The 18,567-nt window shown below is 32.6% G+C and overlaps 1 protein-coding gene across 1 annotated transcript; it reads right to left on the reverse strand.

Annotated features, from left to right (window-relative positions):
- Positions 1 to 7,437: 7,437 nt before the first annotated feature.
- Positions 7,438 to 16,380, reverse strand: LOC142619355 (serine carboxypeptidase-like 7). The gene is made up of 14 exons (XM_075792434.1): positions 16,219 to 16,380; positions 15,988 to 16,133; positions 12,969 to 13,045; positions 12,736 to 12,858; positions 12,495 to 12,597; positions 12,288 to 12,325; positions 12,056 to 12,157; positions 11,347 to 11,433; positions 11,020 to 11,184; positions 10,798 to 10,869; positions 10,592 to 10,716; positions 7,953 to 8,066; positions 7,753 to 7,807; positions 7,438 to 7,648 (listed from the first exon to the last, which is right to left on the reverse strand). Exons 1-14 carry the CDS (start codon positions 16,338 to 16,340, stop codon positions 7,565 to 7,567), a joined length of 1,413 nt encoding a protein of 470 aa, XP_075648549.1. The 5' UTR covers positions 16,341 to 16,380; the 3' UTR covers positions 7,438 to 7,564.
- Positions 16,381 to 18,567: the final 2,187 nt, after the last annotated feature.

Here is an 18,567-nt window from a genome sequence, read left to right on the forward strand (position 1 = left end):
TCTATTAAGTGTCTCCTCAATTTAGAATGTGTATTTAATTTGTCCAATAAAATGATGTCATGTCATTAGTCATGCCACATCACTTAAATATCATCAAAATCCTATCCAAAAAAATTATGTAACTAAATTCTCTAAAAGTTTAAAAATTAATTAAACTGAAAAATAAAATAAAAAACAACAAAAACATATCTAAAACTATAACTACAATAAAAACTAGCCTCATCACATGTGATTCGTGCGTGCGATGAGGCTATTTTCCCCCCTCTCAGTGTCATAATTTTTCATTCATTCTAGTTTAAAGTTTACACGTTTTCTCATTAATATTGTGCATTTAGAATTTATAAGTGGATAAAGCAATTTGAAAATCAACAGGAGAGTGGCCTTATTTTTTAGGCAATATTTTAGTAGGAATTAAAATTATATCTTTACCAAATTGTCCTTTAGTTTCGTCTCTACTTAAACATAAGACATATGGTGTAAGAGTATTTTTGAACCAAAAAAATGAGGATTCCAAACAGGGGAAACCTCTTAAATAATAGTCTAAATAAGACCAAAAAAAAAAACTAAAAACACTAAAAATTCGAATAAGCAACAAACTGTTTCCCAAAAAAATTCAGAGTTTCAAATCCATAAAATTCAAACCTAAGAAATTCAAACCCAAAAATTTCAGCCAAGCAAAATCACCCACAACAAAAATCCAACAAAAGCAAAATCATCCCAATTCAAACAACCATCAAACCCAGAAAAAACCATCAGACCCACCAATCCATCGAACTCACCAACCCATCGAAGCAAAATTATTAAGCCCAACCCATCAAAATTTAGTAGTAGTAGTACAATTGATTGTTGTAGCTTATTCAAAGTTTGAACCTATTATCCCATAATGTTGGGGGATCAGAATTTAACTTTCTACAACCATCTAATAACTGGCCTGCATGGTGTGGTATTGAAAGCCATAAAAGATTTTTGAGTATGTCTTCCTCATCACCAATTGGTTTTGAGGTGAAATGGCATAGCTCACAGTCTGACAAATGGTATTAGAGCCAAGGTAATAGGTTCGAGTCACAAGAGTGTCATTGTGAGGGAGGGATTGTTGGGGGGACCACAATTTGACTCCATACAACCACTTTAAAAACAGGCCTACGTGGTGTGATGTCGAAAGTCATAAAAGATTTGAATATGTCTTCTTCATCACCAATTAGTTTTGAGGTAGAATGGCATAGCTCACGATCTGACACATAACAATCATATGAGCTCTTTTTCACTTATGGCTTTTTTGTGGCCGTTCTTTTAGCTTTTGGTTGGATTTCATGGTTTGATAAAAAGGGTTGATATGAGACTTTTTGTTTGAGTTTTTCCTTTTGATCTAACTCTTTTGTTGGTGTCTATTTGTAAAGAAAATTTTCATTTTCTATGGAAAGTAATCGACCAATTTAGGCTGCGTTTGTTTCGAGTGAAAATAAAATTTGGAAAACATTTTACATCATCATGTGTGTTTGGTAGCACATGTAAAATTCAGTCAAAGGGAAAATCAAACTCTTTGATCGTAAAATAAGAGCGCCTCTTGTGTAAAACAATTTACACAGTCTAATTACCTTTAAACCAATTTTTATGGACTGAAAACAGAGAAAGAGAGAGAGAGAGGGCAATAGCAAGGTTGGTCAGTCTCCAATCCACCCAAAACTATCGCTGGTCAGATCGCACCGTTCAATCCCTTCCATGTGCTGGTAAGTACTATTTCTTTGTCTTCCTTGGCTTTCTTCTCCTGATCGTGCAGCCTCAGCTCCTTCGCCATGCTTAAACCGATCCCTCAAACCCACCCTCAAACCCTAAGGCTTTTCTTCTCCGATCCCTCAAACCCACCCTTTTCTCCGAAGGTATTTTGATTAATATATATATATATATATTTATATTTATAGGTATTTATAGATTTTATTTGTGTATACAAAATATATGTGCATAATGTTATCTCCAATAGTTTGGTACCTCTTGAATTGGGCTTGTTGCTAAGATGATGTTGAATGGGTCTACATTGTCTTGTATTGCAGGTTGTGTTTTGGTAAATATCGTCTTCTTGCTTACATATTTGATTGAATGGTATGTCAAATAATTTGGTATGCTAAAAATATGTATGTCATAACGCCAAATTGAGTTTTTAAACTATTTATCCTATTGACCACCTAAAGGCTAAGACAGATGTCGTGTTTGTTGGTCGAGTGCCTGGGGTGTACGACACATGGGAAGAAGCCCGTGCCCAAGTCCATCAATATTCTGGGGTAGACTATAAGGCCTTTAAGCATAAATTGGATGCAAAAATTGCTTTTATGAAGTTTTGGCAAATTGAAGGAGGGAATGTGGAACAAGGTTCTTCATCCAATACTCCTTCAACTGAAGAGAGTTCTAACATAGGAGATATTAAATACGATTTATTGAAATATTAACTAGATATCGCAATTGAGCAGTGGAACCATGCAATGAAGATTGTAAAGTTGAATGCAAAAATGCTAAAGGCAGTGGCATCTCAAATCCTGCCCGATGATGAGCTTAATAAAATGGCACATCTAAACTAGGGTGAATGACCATGAAAGTTGTGTTAGGGTTGTGATTTTTGTATTTGGGTACCTCTGTCATTGTTATGTAAAACTTGGATGTGTATAATGTTCATATTTTTTGTGATTGGAATTAATGGATGTGTATATATGATATGTATAGGTATTTTGAGATGCCCAATTGTATTATAGAAATATTTTTTTGGCATTTCCTGAAATGTTTTACTTTGGGAGCCCAAACACAGGAAAATATTTTCTGGAAAAATGCTTTTACATGCATGACCAAACACTGAAAATACTTTACCAGTGTATTTCTTAGAACCCAAAACAAACATCTGAAAATATTTTCCTTTTCGTAAAATAGTTTCCCTTGAAATTATTTTATGCTCGGAAATTCATTTACATGGAGCCAAACGCAGCCTTAATGGAAGCTTAATTTTTATTTATTTATTTTTAATTTAGTAATTTTTATTTTAGAAATTCTATTTTAATTATTTTAACTTATTTTTAAGTTTATTTACTTACATGCAATAATAAAATTAAGAATTATAAACAGAAAAAAAAAAAAAATATATATATATATATAGGAGTTTGTCTTTTATGCAAGTTACCATAAGATATTTCTTCAACGAGGATTAGGATAATTGTGCCCAAGAATCTCCCATGACGTACAATGAATTTGTGAGGAACCTGGGGTGAACCTTAAGCCGCTACATCACAACTCAAAAATTAAATGAATCGTCATCTAGCTTCCATTGGCCAATTGAGCAAAAAATTTCTTGCTGTAACAAATCCCAGTTAGTTAATCATATTGAATGGGGATTAAAGTTTTTATATTTGTATGACATTAGATTCCCATGTACCAAATTAAGTCATTTTATTATATAGTTTTTTATTTCCTTCTGTAGAAATTCATAGAGTTCTGCTGCAGCCAATGTACCACTGATATTGTATCCTTCTAAACTTTTTGCATAAGAGAATCTTGTGCCAACTGGTTCGTCGACAAATATTATATTAGCAACCTGAAAAAATGAAGGCCACTTCTTTCTGTTTACATAAACACCTAATTAACCATCAAATTGACAACATAATTTTCTTGAAAACCTTATTATTGGAGGCTGCTAAAGTTTCATACCTTTGTCCATGAGTATGGGTTCAACTTCAATTTTGGCGAGTTAGTTTTGGACTTTGCATAGTCAAATGATAATGGAGCATATATATATATATATATATATATATATATATATATATATATATATATATATATATATATATATATATATATATATAATTTTGTAGCTCAACTGACATTTCTTGGTATTTTTAATTGAAATATTCAAGTTTCAGAAACTTAAGGCAAATAAAAATGTTTTTGCAGAAGAAAACAAATTTAGGTGAAGTGAGAGCATGTTTTGAGTGTGACTTGGTTCATGTTCTATCTTTTAAATTGATGTAAGCTTGTACACCTAGCTGGACTTGATTTGTTAAAAAAATTTGCGTTTAAAAAAAAATATTGCTCTCCCATGAAAAAAAATCTATAAACTTAATAAAAATTATATATTTTTTTTATGTGAGATTTTTTTTCATAATTTTTTTTTCATTAGTTAATTACATACTTAATAGCACATTTTTAATGGAATTGTATGAAACATGCCCTTGTTATGTTTTATCACTTTCTTTCTAAATAAGTTTTTTTTTTTTATAAGTTAAATAAATAAGAATTGGACACTACTTTTATTGATTTACTAGCTTGTAACCCTATGCATATATATGAGTATATTTTAAAATATGCAATTAAATGCATATTATAATTCCTACATAATTAAATATTGTCAATATTTTATTTTGTTAACTCTTAAAAAAAAAATTTTAATATTATTATTGGGTAGAAAATGCATGTGCTTGTTTATTTTATTTCAGGAAAAACAATTTATGTTAATTCTGAACTTATTATGTTATAGTGATCCAATAAATTTGTTTCATGCATGCATTTTTCAAATAAGATATGAACAACCAATTTTTAGAAGTTTCTCAAAAAAAAAAAAAAAAAATCAGAGCATAGTATACTTTGTTATTCAATTTTATATTTGAACTAATAGTAAGTTTTTGTAAGAAAAACTAGGTTTTAAATACATTGGAAGTAATTTCAAATGAGATCGAAATAGAATGAGCTTGAAGTAGTTTTTGACAGACTTAAAATAATTTTAAATAATTGGAAGTATTACTCAAGTCTGACTTATCTCAAGTAAATTTTTAACAATATATCTCATTTCGTTTTAAACAAAGTTGCCACACATCCACTTACAAACCTACGGTGGAGGTTAAAACCCAATATCACCTCATTAAATTTCTAGCAAAAACCTATAGAACAAACCCAATATGAAACTAACACTACTTCTGCTCCTTTTGCTTCTTTTCTTGCCATGTCCATGGGCTTGCTAGTTATTATTCCTGTCATATTGGCCCATTAGACTTATTACCTCTTTCGTTGAACTACCCCGACTCATTTACTTTACTATTACCTCTTTCCTTGAACTATCCCGACTCATTTACTTTACTTTTACCTCTTGTTATACCCATAGACCTCCTTATTGGCATTCCCTCCATGCTGGCCCAATGGGCTTGTTACCTCTCTCCTTGGGCTTTCAAGTCCTATTTACTTTACTTTTACCTTTTACTATGTCCATAAGCTTACTGGCTGTCATTCCTACCATATTGGCCCATTGGGCTTATTACCTCTTTCATTGGGCTTCCATAGCCCATTTGCTTTACTTTTATCTCTTGTTGTGCCCATGGGCCAGTTGGCTGTCATTCTTGCCATGTTGGCCCATTGAGCTAACTACCTCTTTCCACTTCCTTTCTCTTTCGTCTTTACTTATTGTTGGGCTTCTTCCGTTGTTGGGCCCATTGTCAAAAAACGGACCTCAACAATTATGGACATATATGCATGTAAACTTCAAAATTTAACTTAAAAGTAATCTTGAGCTTTGGAGTTTATTACATAATTATAATTATAAATTATTTCTTATGCACATATTTTCATGAAAAGTAGCAAATTATTTGTTAAGAACATGGGTTCTTTCATTATTTTATATCATCTTTAATAAATTTTTTTTTCCTTTTAATGATTTTAACTCTTACTTCTTCTTTTTTTCAAACATCTAATTACATTTTATAGATTTTAAACATAATGAAAATATTGATAAAGTAGAAAATATTTTATTTTCCTTTTCAAAGGATGTTTGACATAAAAAAAAAAATAAATATATATATATATATATATATATATATATATATATATATATATATATTCTGAGTAAAAAATTTCCATAAAGGAAATTCATAACAAAATTAAATGAAAGACAAAAACAATTTTGATGGAAAAGAGGGCAAATTTATTCCTATAAGGTGACCTTTGAGTTTATTGTGTGTGCAGCCCATATTGTTCTTTGGTATGGGCAAGATTGTCACCAAACTCACCATCAAAAAATTTTTGTTGGGTTAGGACCGGGGGTGGGGGGGGTGTGTAATTAAGTAATTAACCCCTAGCTTTGCAATTGCTCCGAGTCACCATTTCCCACGATTAGGTCAGGTCGGGTCGGGCGGGTCCAACATTTGCTAAGCAACAAAGCAACAGTTTTTTTTTTTTTTAATATGATAACAAAACTCATGCCAAGCTTCTTTATTTCATTTTATTTTATTTTTGGTTGCTACCTAAGTTTATATCATAGTTTTGGAAAATGTAGGTTGTGTTTGGCATTGGCTTGAAAAACCAGTTTTTTTTAATTATGCAGCTTATTTTTGCTACTATTCATAGTCTTATTGCACTTTTTGGTATTATTTATGGGTCTCAATGTATTATTTTAGTTATTTTTTAGCTTTATTTACAGTATTTTCAGCAAAAAAGTTTTCAGTTTCAACTAAATAAGTTCTTCCCAAACGGACTCGTACTATGTATGTATACCTTTTCCCACATCTAGCATAAACACCATTTTTTTTTTTTTTTGAGGAAAGTATAAACACCGATTTCTAGCAGTGATAAGTATGCAAGAACCAAGTTTAGTCTGAATTTTCAATATCCCTTTTACAAACCACGAATAATCTGTTGGTACAAAACAAGCATGGAGTCATGGACACACATCGTTTCATGAAAGACCAACCAAAATCCATTTGAGTATTGCATTAAACCTTTTGAACTCATGGATGACAAGAAATCTTGAATTACAAACCCCCATTCCTTCATGAAAAGATCCATGAATTCAAATACAACATAATTAAATCATCATATGTGTATATATACCTGCTCATAATTAAATTCATTTTTTTATGCAAATTTAGGTATGCATTTTACGAGTACCAAGCAATCTTTTAAAATATGTATTATAATTTCCTATGTTGGGCTAAATTTGAAAAATATATATATTATAAGAGAAAACATAGCAAGTTAGGTCAAATCAAATTATCCTTATAGCTGAATTGACACCTCCTTATACACAAAGTGCTTGTGAGGAAATGGTTCGATTTGCGGGGTTAGCATTACGTTATAATTATCTCTAAATAAAAAAAAATTCTTGAAACTGAAAGTTAAATGTAAGATTGAGGTTAGACTTAAAATTAAGGCCCAACAACCAAGCTATGTTGAACTGGGCTTGCATATCATTCTTTCTTTGTTACATTTACAAAGTGTTACTGGATCAAATCTGACCCATCTGATGCATATCGTTTGAGTTTAAGGGATAAATCTATCAAAAGCACATTGTATATCACAGCAAGTAGATTTACATACATCATATTTAAAGACTCAATGGAAGGAAACATTCATACCAAAGTTTTAGGAACTTATTTAAATTAATTAATGAACATGAATCAAAGGATGGAAAGAAAAAGATGAAGAAGTTGAATCAGTTGAATTTTATTATTTGATGTTGAATAGGCAACTAAAATGACTTGAAATGCTAGATGCTCAACAAGAAGAAGCCTAATAAGTTGAATGGATTGGTAAAATCCCCAATTCACTATAGGGGATAGTAAGATAGCCACCTATCAATCATGGCAAGACATTCATTGGGCTTGTACTCTGGAGCTGTGTGCCCCGCTCCCTGCAAAGAAGCAAATGCTTGTGGTCAATTTTTCGCTATTACTTGGAACATATTTTTTTTTTATGATAATAACAAAAAAAGAATCACTGAATACTCATTCTTGCCTTTACTGTTGCAAATGTCAAGCAGTACTTTTTAGATGTATACTGCATTGTGAATCTGCACAATACAATTAAAAGTAATCCATGAAACAATTATAAGATTTATATTGGAATACAACTTGTGTTTAAACTTTAAAAGTTTAGGGGGATGGTGGAGGGGGCAAGAGGGTTGCTGAAACATGAAAGTTGAGGTGGAAACCTACCCTGCGATTTGCCCATCGACAAACCATGGCCTCCAATCTTGGGCAATAGTAAGGTTTAGCGATACTATCCATGCATGTGTAGCTATGTATGGAATAACCATGTCGTGATCACCACTGTGTTATTCGCAACAAAAAAAGAAAACTATTAGGTTATAAATTGACCACAGTGAATTAATCAGTTATCCAAGTTGATTAACTATCCAAATTACATGTAATATTGTGTAGGCACAAACAAATCACCAATCTAAACTAGAGTGCAATGAAAATTAAATTGACACAATGTGTTAACTAATGGGGAAAACCTTCTCAAGGTAAAGATCCCACTGGGTGAATTTTAAACCGCCACTCTAAAGAATCCACTAATTAAGAGAAAGCGATTACAAGTATAAAGAATTTTATCACCATTTAGCTTATCCCTAAATACCACTCTATGGTTGAATCCTTACGCTAATCTCCAATATAGTAATAAACATAATTAAAACTATAAATTAAGCAATAATAACAATAGCTAATACATTTATAAGTTAAACGGGTCAAATGAATTAAACGAGTTTGCATGTTAAACATGAACACAACTTGTTTATTAATGGGTTAGCCTTGTCAACCCAAATATGACTCGAACCGTTTAGCCTTAACCCATGACTTGTTTATAAATGAATTAGTTGTGTCCAATTAACAGGCTGTGTCGAATTTTGCCACCCCTAAAGTTGGGTTTGATGCATTGGACTCATTACGATGTGGATACTTGTACTGGACACAAGTTGTCATAGTGCTTAAATATTTGTAAGGACCACTTATATGATAGTTGATGTATTTTTACCGGTATTTAAAATACTCCTATAGCCGTCAAATAACTAATTACTAAGAGTCAGAATATTGAGAACATACTTACAGTTTGATATTCTCTAAAAGAAACTATCTCTCTCTAGGGACACCATCTACCGTTCTCTAGAATTTGGAGTTAAAATATATGGGGAGACACTAGTAGGCTCTCTAGTGACTTAAAGGTGTTCCAAAAAGTGATGGGATCGTGGGGATGAATTGTAAAGCAAACAAAGAGCAAGATTTGGAAAGTAGGTGATCCGTCCTACCAAGTTATGTGTTTATAATGTAAAGTTGTAATTTACAACTATATTTTATGTTGACTTTATTCCATTACAAAAAGTATTATAATTGCATTTATTTATTTCCTTGTATTTTGTGGGATTTTATTATATTAGGTTTAGTATTAAATTGGTGAAGAATCAAGCATGAAATGAAGAATCAATGCAATTTCACGAGTGTCTCGCGATAAGCTTACCCACGAAAAGGGCACGTGAGAAGCACATGTTGGAAGCTGAAGAGCCATGCCAAGCTATCAATTTCGCTAGTGTCTCGCAAGAAGAGCCTACCCGCGAGATACCTGCGAAACTCTTAGCTTGGAAGAATTTTAAATGTGACTTTCTTACCTTCACACATACTATATATACCCTTATTACCCACAAATGTATAGGAGGTCATTCAGAGAGAAAAAGCTTAGATAGGTTTTTTACAATGCAACACACCCATCTTTTAGAGAGAGAACTACTCATCTTTAATAAGAAATCATTGTAATCTCTTCTCCTTCTCTCTCCTATTATCATACATTGAGAGGAGATTTATACCAAAACACAACCCACACTTTTTTAGAGTGTAGAGAGTGTTTAGGAGCTTAGGAAGTTTTAGAGATTTGCCAAAAGAAGCCGGTGAGGCTTGGCGGATGCAATTAGGCATATTGCGGGATCCAGAAAGCTAAAGAAGACAAGGTTCTGAGAAGTCAATTGGTAGCAGGAGCTTAGAGGGTTCAAGTACATTTGGTAGACAAAACTTGGAAGGTCTTTTGTTATTCGTTTACTCCAACTTTATTCTCTAATGGATCGATTTCGACTTGGAAGGTCGCGGAGAGGTTTTTCGCTGAGTTTTTCGGTTTTCTCTTCGATAACACGTTTTAGTGTTATCTTGTATTTGCATCTGTCTTCCCTACTCTTTAAGCCTATCTTTTATTATATATATTATATGAATATAGCTTAGGGTAGTTGTATCAGTTGTTTGCGCTTATTTACTCTTATTCTGGACTTAGCTTAAGTTAGAGTAAAAGCAATCTAGCCGTAATTTTTATTTGGGAGTTTGAACAAGCTCTTGTGTTTTCACACAAATCCAAGCTTTCATATAAAACCCATAGAATTTATTCAATAATAATTATTGTAAATTTGTTACGTTCTACAGTGCTAAATTTCTACTAGAGTAATATCTTGTAAATCTTGGATTTTATAAATTCATTCAATTATATGGTCTAAAATGGATGTAAATTGAAGTCTATTAGCAGATGCAATACTGAACCCGTGGATAGAAAGATCAAATCTGTAAATTATCTCTTCCTCGGTTCCTCACCTCATTTGCTCTGTTTTGATTCTGTTTGCGTGTGTGTTTTTCGGCAGAACATGAACCTATATTTTTCGCTATTTTTAAGTTGATTAAAGTGATTAGTTTGACAACAACAGCCACCCGAGAGGGTTACGTGATATGAAATTTTTCTGTCTTTGCATTGGTCAATTACCTGGATTTGTGACTACTGGTTAATTCTAGGGACTGAAGGATGGTAAAAAAATTTGCCATATTACCTGTAAATTAGAACCTCGTAGCCTTTCTTGATAAGGTTCCGATGATAACTTAGACTACTTGAGACATCATAGTCATATGTGTTTGATAAGCTCAGATTGCATCTCACCCACTCATTTATGCTTCCCTGATTGTCATTTTAAAATAAATTAATAAAACTACTTTTGAATTCGACATATTATTATTTACATTTTAAGGATCAACATACCTCCCGAATGCGAAGAGCCTTTTGAACAGTTTTATCATTTGCCCAAATGTACGAGTACAGATAGTTATAATTCTACAAAAGGAGTAATCTTGTTAGTATATAGTCAGTTAAATTTTAATAGAGCGCAGCATATACCCTAGTCAAACAGATATATGTGCACAAGGCCTCGGACCAGCTTTGATCATGACATCGTATGTGTGTGAGAAGAGGCAAATTGTTTACCCGACACCATACTCTAGGTTCAGGAAGATGAGTAATGGATCGGAGGTCTACAGAATCTTCTACTAGAGTATCTGGATCCCACTTTGATACCCTTGTTCTTGGTTTTGGGGATAACTTCTGACATGTAGGCTCCAATATTTGTGCAGTAAATATTTTCTCGGTACACTGCCAAATGCAAGAGGTATATCAATGTACATGCGACATGATAAATGAAAGTCCAAACATACATTTCTTAGTGCTTCACATACTCTCCTCTTGTCAGAATGAAAGGAAAAGAAAAAACAACAGACATTTCTTATAAGAACCACAAGTAGTTTTTTCACTCACCTTAGTGAAGATACCAAGATCATCCACACATGCTGCATTGTTAGGATCTACATTCCTATACTCGCCCTTGCAGTTGTTTCTAGTTGACTAGAAAAAAAAAAAAAAAAAAAAGGCATCACATCTTTTAGTAGGATTTTTTGAAAGAGAGATTTCAACTTGAATATAAGTAACATATTTTCCAGGAGCATCCTCAAAAGGTTACTCGTGGACACTGATGTACTATATTTAAATCATTTGCCACATTTGTGCAAAATGCAAAAGAATACCCTTGGCCTGTAATTTAAGCCAAAAATCTCTAACCTTGGTCTCAAAGCAATTAACAAGGGCATTGTTTATCAACTTTTACTTGTCTAAGCTGGTTCAAAAATTAAAGATTAATTAAAACGTCAAATTGTATGAGGAACAAGAAAGTCTTCCTTCCAAAATTGCATACAAGTCTATTCAAATGACAATCCATTTGGGTCAATCATTTAAACATGAGTTTTAAGGACATCTTATGATTGTAATCTGTGAAGATATAATTATATAATGCGATGCTTGTTATGATTAAATTCTTTAGAAAAAAAGTCACTACCCACTAGCATAAGCACTCTCCCTACTGCATTTTACAAGCTACTCAGCCCTTTCTTTGATGCTTAGCTAATAGCCTAATACCATAAGAAGAACTCTCAAGATTCAATAAAAAAACAAGAGCAGAAGGGAAAATCACCTCATATAGTTCGTCAGATATAAGCGTCTTTAAGTGAGCAAATGGAATTCTTGCATTCAAGTCATCATGCTCATTTGTCACCGGGTTTCCAATCACATATCCCTGGCCCCAATTTAATGCAAGATTTGATTTCTATATGAAGTAAAGGCCCCAAAAATAGAAGGCCTTGATGAACAAGAGCGAAACTAAAGTAATTGAAGTTATTTAAATTTTAATTTGCTTGAACTTGTACCTTAAGATTCATTCGCGGCTTCTGACCAACTTCATTACCTGCAACAAAATGACATAGCCAATTACCATCCTAAAATGTTTTCTTGTGCTCCATTAATCATCAAAATGATTTTTTTGCCCCCTTGTTTTTTTTTTTTTTTTTGTAGCAAAATAAAGTATGAATTAAGAATGAAAAAAATTTTAGGTGGTTGTCATTTATGCAAGTTACCATCTGATATTTTTTGTACAAGGATTGGGATAGTTATGCCCGAGTAAGAATCTCCCATCACGTACAATGAATTTGTGAGGAACTTGGGGTGAACCTTAAGCCACTGCATCACAACTCAAAATTTAAAATGAACTGGCCACTTGAGAAAAAAAAAAATCTGGCTGTAAGCCTTTTATATTTGTATCAAACTGTAGTTCATATGTACCAAATTAAGTCATGTGATTATATAGTTTTTGATCACCTTCTGTAGAAATTCATAGAGTTCTGCTACGGCCAAAGAATCACTGATATTGTATCCTTCCGAACTGTTTGCATAAGAGAATCCAGTGCCAACCGGTGCATCCACAAATATTATATTGGCAACCTAAAAAATGGAGGCCATTTCTTTCAGTTTACCTAAACACCTAATTAACCTTCAAATTGACAACTAATTTTCATGAAAACCTAATTATTGGAGGCTGCTAAAGTTCGTACCTTTGTCCAGGAGTATGGGTTCAACTTCAATTTTGGTGAGTTGCTTTTGGACTTTGCATAGTCAAATGATAATGGACCTAAAATAAATAAATAAAATCCTACAATTAATTTTTTTTTTTTTTTTTGTTGCTAAAAGTCTTGTAACTCAATAGAAATCTTCGAGCATTTTTGCCAGAAACATTTAAGTTTCAAATGCCCCATCTCCCGTTATAACTATCAAATTATTAAAAATTAAGGCAAATAAAAATGTTCTCTAAAAAAAATGGCGAAAGAAAAGAAAATTAATGCAAAGGGAAAGCGTGTTTTGAGTATGAAATGGTCAGTGTTCTATTTTTAAATTAATGTAAGTTTATACAGATGGTCTGATGTTGGGATTTTTTTTTTTTTTTTTTTTTTTTTTTTTTTTTTTTGTAATTGGTAGATGAGAAAAGAAATAAATTAATGTGAAGTGAGAGTAACATCTACTCTATACCCCAAAATGATTAGTCTATTCACAATTGAAGTTTCTTATAATTGTTAATAAATCCAAATTTACCCAATATATATCTGATGTGAAATTCAGTAGAAAACCCCACAATACACACCCAACCAATATCCAATCCATCTTGAACATCACAATTATACTACGGAGAATTAGATCAATCTTTGAGACTGTGGCAGCTTCTTGCACAAGTGCTAATGATCTTCATCAAGTTTAGATATGAAATCAGACTTTGTACCCTACGTGCAAAAAGAATATCTAATGAATACATTGTTGAAGAAAATTCTTGCTAAGTTCTATTTTTGAAAGAGCAGTAATTACATACCATGATTTTTAAAACTGGAACGATTAAAGAACTGGAAAAGAGACTGGTTTTTTATCGGTTTTCTCAGTTTTGATCAGACTTGTTCCAGGTTGAACCGGTTGAATTGATTGGTTTGGTTTTTAAAACAATGCTACAGACACTGAAATTCACACTTATCACACCCTCTCACATGCACAATTACATTGGCCATCATAAAATATTGAGAGGAGGAAATCCAAAAGAAAAAATCTAGTATTATAAACTATTACATAACTTCTTTGTCAAAACTGCGATGTGGTTGTGTGAGTGGTGAATAAAAAATAATTGGTCCATGTGGAGGTAATAGACAATTATTCACAATATGTCACGTCAAAATTATGACAAAAAATTATAAAACAGTTTGTGGGACTAGAACCACTCAATCCAAAAATGTTTTTTAGTATAATAAACTTTGCATCTACGTTCATTGGAAAAGTTATTGAGATTTTCACCTCATATTTACATAACATTTGAGAAATACTTGGTTGTACCTTCCACAACACAGAAACATAATTACACAACGGATGGTGTGAAAAAGTCCAATAGTTGAGAGTTCCACTAAAAAAAAACTATTTTTACTGATTAAAATGAAATAGATGATTGCTAAGACCGGTAGATAGAAGTCAACACAAAAAGTACATTTGGCTGTTGCTTAAAACTTTTTTACTTTTTACTTTTTACTTTTTATTTTATATTTTTTGTCTTGGTCTTTTTATTTTATTTTATTTATTTATTTATAAATAATCTAACTTTTAGCTTGCATAAATTTGGATCAGATATATCAAATATGAGAAGGTTTAAAAAATAAGTGGTTTTGTTTAGTTGTATTTTCTCATATAAATATCTTTTCTTCAGCTATGGGGATCTCATTTCCCTACCTGGTATAATCTATGTAATAGTAGAAATTATTAAAAATAAATTATGCCCAATAGCTATATAAGTATATAAAATAAAATAAAAATAGATGGAATTTTTTTCAATTTTTTTGGGGTAATTCCTATGATGAAATTGGGCGTAAAGTCAAGGGATGGACCCGGGGGGCCCAAAGGGCCCCAGCCTCCCTAAGCCCAAAGAAAAAAAAATTTGAGCCCTCCTGCCCAAAGAAAAAAAAAAAAAAAGCAAAATTTTTTTTATTGGTTATATTTTTTTTTTCTTTTTAGAGTTGCACCTCCCTCTCCTAAAAACTTAGATCCCCTTTTAATTAGCCGAGCCCAACTAGCAACTACTCAACTCAAAACTTAAAAAAAAAAAAAAAAAAAAAAAAAATCCTGATTAGCCTAGTATTAGAGTATTAGCATCAAGTGTTCAAAATGCTAAATATTTAGTATTTTTTTGTCGTTGTTGGTAAATAATTGCATCTTCATATATTAAAAAATAATAATTTTGTATATTCATCTTGGTTGATAGTTTATTAATATTATATGAATACCTATTTGATTTTTTTTTTCCTTATACTTTCGCCCCTAGCTTGAAATCCTAGGCCCGCCCTACTTATAGTCAAGAAAGAATCATTTTAGAATCTTGGATGGATACCTTCTACTTTTAAACATTTTTTGATGGACAAAGGTCCAAGGAGCTCAATAAACATGACTGGTTGCGCAAGAGAGGTTTTAGCTTTTAACACTCCTCAAAAGAAATCAATGTAATTCTCTTTGATCTCTTGTAAGCCCAACTTAGCTATACCATTTCTGTGAGCAATTCAAATGTTTTTGAGCCTTCAATGTCAGTGATATGGGGGGAAGAAAGAAGGATTGGAGAGAACATTTCAATTCGATCCCTAGAGGTTATTTATATTTAATAAATACTATACAGAGAAACTGGTCAAAGGTTGGTGAAGGAAAATTCTTAATTTACAACCTATAAAAAAGAGAGAGAAAAAAAAAAAAAAAAAAAAAAAAAGCAAGTCATTCTGTAAAGTTATAAACAAACAAGTACTAAGGTGAGAATCGACTAATTCTTCATAATCATATGGTAATACTATTGGAGGTGTGTGAGTTCTTTTTTACCGTGTTAAATATGGTATAACTTGCTTCATGTTTTTTCTTAAAAGTTATCATTGTTTTTTAGTAGGATTAATAGCATGTCTTTATATTAAAACCTCATTCTCTTTTTTGTGTCTACAGGGTTTGTTGCTTTTCCTATATCCTCCCAAAAAGGTCTGGTGGATGAGTTAAATTTAGCACACACATACATACCAATTTCATATACAAGGCCAGAAAATGCGGAACAACCAGGACCTCCATTGAGCCAAAGCACAAGAGGGTCATCTTCTGGACTTCTCTCAGATTCAATGTAGTAGTAGAATAGCTGCACCTCATCAGATTTGCCTACACCCACGTACCTAAAATACAAAAAACCCTTAAAAAGTTAGTGTTTCTTAACTAATTAGTCAGAACTCAGAAGTAAGAAAACTAATTGGCTCACACCCAGTTTCAAGTTTGAATGGAAGATTGCCGGAAAAGCCCGGGAGGCTATTTATGATCGACTGTGGTGCAACCAAGTTGGCAACAGCCAAGAAACAAACTATGCACAACCACATTGTGATCATGCTGCTACAGGAAATGGTTAACTGGGTTTATTTTACTGTTTGTTTGCTAATATTTATTGTTAAGTGCTGATTATGGTTGATGTAGTAGATGGTACCAAATTAAGTACCAATGAGTCAAAGGGCATGCGACTTCTATCCAACTTGTTGAGCTTATTTTGTTAGTTATACTTCACAGTCAATTTTGAGATATCTCCTCCACCTGTCATTTGTTCTCCCCATTTGTTAGCCCACGGTTTGTTTCTAAATTTTAGGTATATTTTTTAGTCTACTGTCAGTTTTTAAATAGGGCAGTGTTTATAAAATTTAGGAATATCTTTTTTAAATTGGGCAGTGTTTAAAAAGAATCAGGTTGGCATGAATAGTAGTTGTTACTTGTTGGGTGCTTTTCAAATATAGTGGCATGGTGCCAAGTGAGTCAATGTTGTACCAAAGATTGCTTTGATTTAGCCTTGGAATAAAAACCAATATATTATTCCATTATTACCGCTCCTTCAAAAATAGCCGAAACTATACTATTGGTCTTTGAAGTTTGTTTTGCGTGTGTAATTAGTCCCTTAAGTTTGAAGTGAGCATAATTAGTTACTCAAGTTTTAAAGCTGAGTTGTATTAGTCCTTTTACTAACTACTGTTAGTGTGTTGCTTACGTGACTAACGGAATAGTGACTAACAGAATAATGACTTGGCATTTGTCAACTACATACTTGTCAGGCAATTTTAATACTTCAAACTTTGATTCATTGCTATCCCACACCAAACTGGAACCCAATCTGTACTATTAATTTTTTCAGTCTCTAACTTGTTCTAGATTCTAGGACATATGGGGCCATGATACCTTTTAATTTTATCCTTCTTAATATAATAAGTCATTAGATGCAATCTAATCTCCTCCAACATAGTAATTATTGGTTTATCCCTATACTCCAATATTTAAGAATTAAAATTTTCACATCCATTGTTGGTTAGTGCATCACCCCTATGATACCTTCTAAAAGCTGCACTTGTCCAAAACCTAGGTTCCTTTCCTACCAACCATTCTCATGCCTTTATGTTTAATTTATTGATCTTCCCCATTTCAAACTAAAACTCAGACATGCTAGTGGCCCTAGCAGCTGCCCACATGCGATCCTTTAATAGTTTACCTTTATAATCCTTACTAAAGTTATTATATAGATGTCGAAGACAAAATCGATGGTCCACACCTAGCATGAGCTCATCAAACATTTGTGTTACAATTAATTTGGTGTGAATTTATAGCAAGGTACATCATCCAAATTTAAAGAATAAAATAAAAATGAAAGTTCAATTCACCTTTTGCTAGTCAGACATAAAGGTCCACCTTTCATCCCTTAAACTTCCAATATCATCAAGCAACCTTTTCATGAACCATGTCCATAAGTCCTTTGCTTTTGCCTCAACCACGACAAATGTAATTGGGTAAACACCATTATTGTCATCCTTGCCAATTGCTGTCAAGATCTGTCCTGGATACTCACCCTTCAAATGACATCTATCAACACCAATGAAAGGCCTACAAGCAGCTAAAAAGCCTTTCTTACAAGCATCCAAACATACATATAATCTCTCAAATTTTGGCTGCAAGTGTGGTTGAGGTCTAATGGTAGAGATTAGTATAGTAAACCCAGGGTTGCTTCTCAACAATTCTTCATAGTAATCCCCCAACTGGGCATATTATTTTGTAAAAGTTTCATGTATTGATTCTTTATCCCTACCTTTTGCTCTAGATGCTTAATACCTACTAATATGAACCTTAAACTTATTTACAACTCGGTCTTTGATAATGGACATCTTCACGTTTGGGTCACTCCTCACATCATTCACCAGATGCTTCCCAAGCCAATTTGAAGATGCAAATCTATTCCTAAATCGCCTCCCACAATTATGTTCTGGAATCTGGATTCAGTTTCTTCACTATCCAAGTATCTTCATCTTTCATCTATCCACAATACAACTTAAAAGGACATCTATCTGTGCATTTTACTCTTACCTTTACTTTGTCATAATTTTTTTAAACTTTACTGGAACCCCTTTTAAAATAGAATAGAGTTTGATAGCATTCTATGACGTCCTTTTTGGTGGCAAACTGCATCTCAAGTTCAAAGTGCACCTCAAAGAAGGATTTTGATGGATGGTATTGAGGATACCTAGGCCTAGTTTCATCATCAGATAAACTAACTAGACTTGCAGATGCCTTTGACTCCTATTTATC

This window comes from Castanea sativa, chromosome 12, assembly GCF_040712315.1.
Source record: "Castanea sativa cultivar Marrone di Chiusa Pesio chromosome 12, ASM4071231v1".
NCBI classification, from domain to species: domain Eukaryota; kingdom Viridiplantae; phylum Streptophyta; class Magnoliopsida; order Fagales; family Fagaceae; genus Castanea; species Castanea sativa.

Excerpts from the sequence above, each read along its gene's own strand:
- LOC142619355 (XM_075792434.1), bottom strand. The coding sequence starts at position 16,340 with ATGATCACAATGTGGTTGTGCATAGTTTGTTTCTTGGCTGTTGCCAAC. Across the intron at positions 12,598-12,735 it reads TCTATGAATTTCTACAGAAG|TGGCTTAAGGTTCACCCCAA; the intron begins GTGATCAAAAAC and ends GTTGTGATGCAG. Across the intron at positions 8,067-10,591 it reads TACGAGGTTCTAATTTACAG|TGGTGATCACGACATGGTTA; the intron begins GTAATATGGCAA and ends CGAATAACACAG.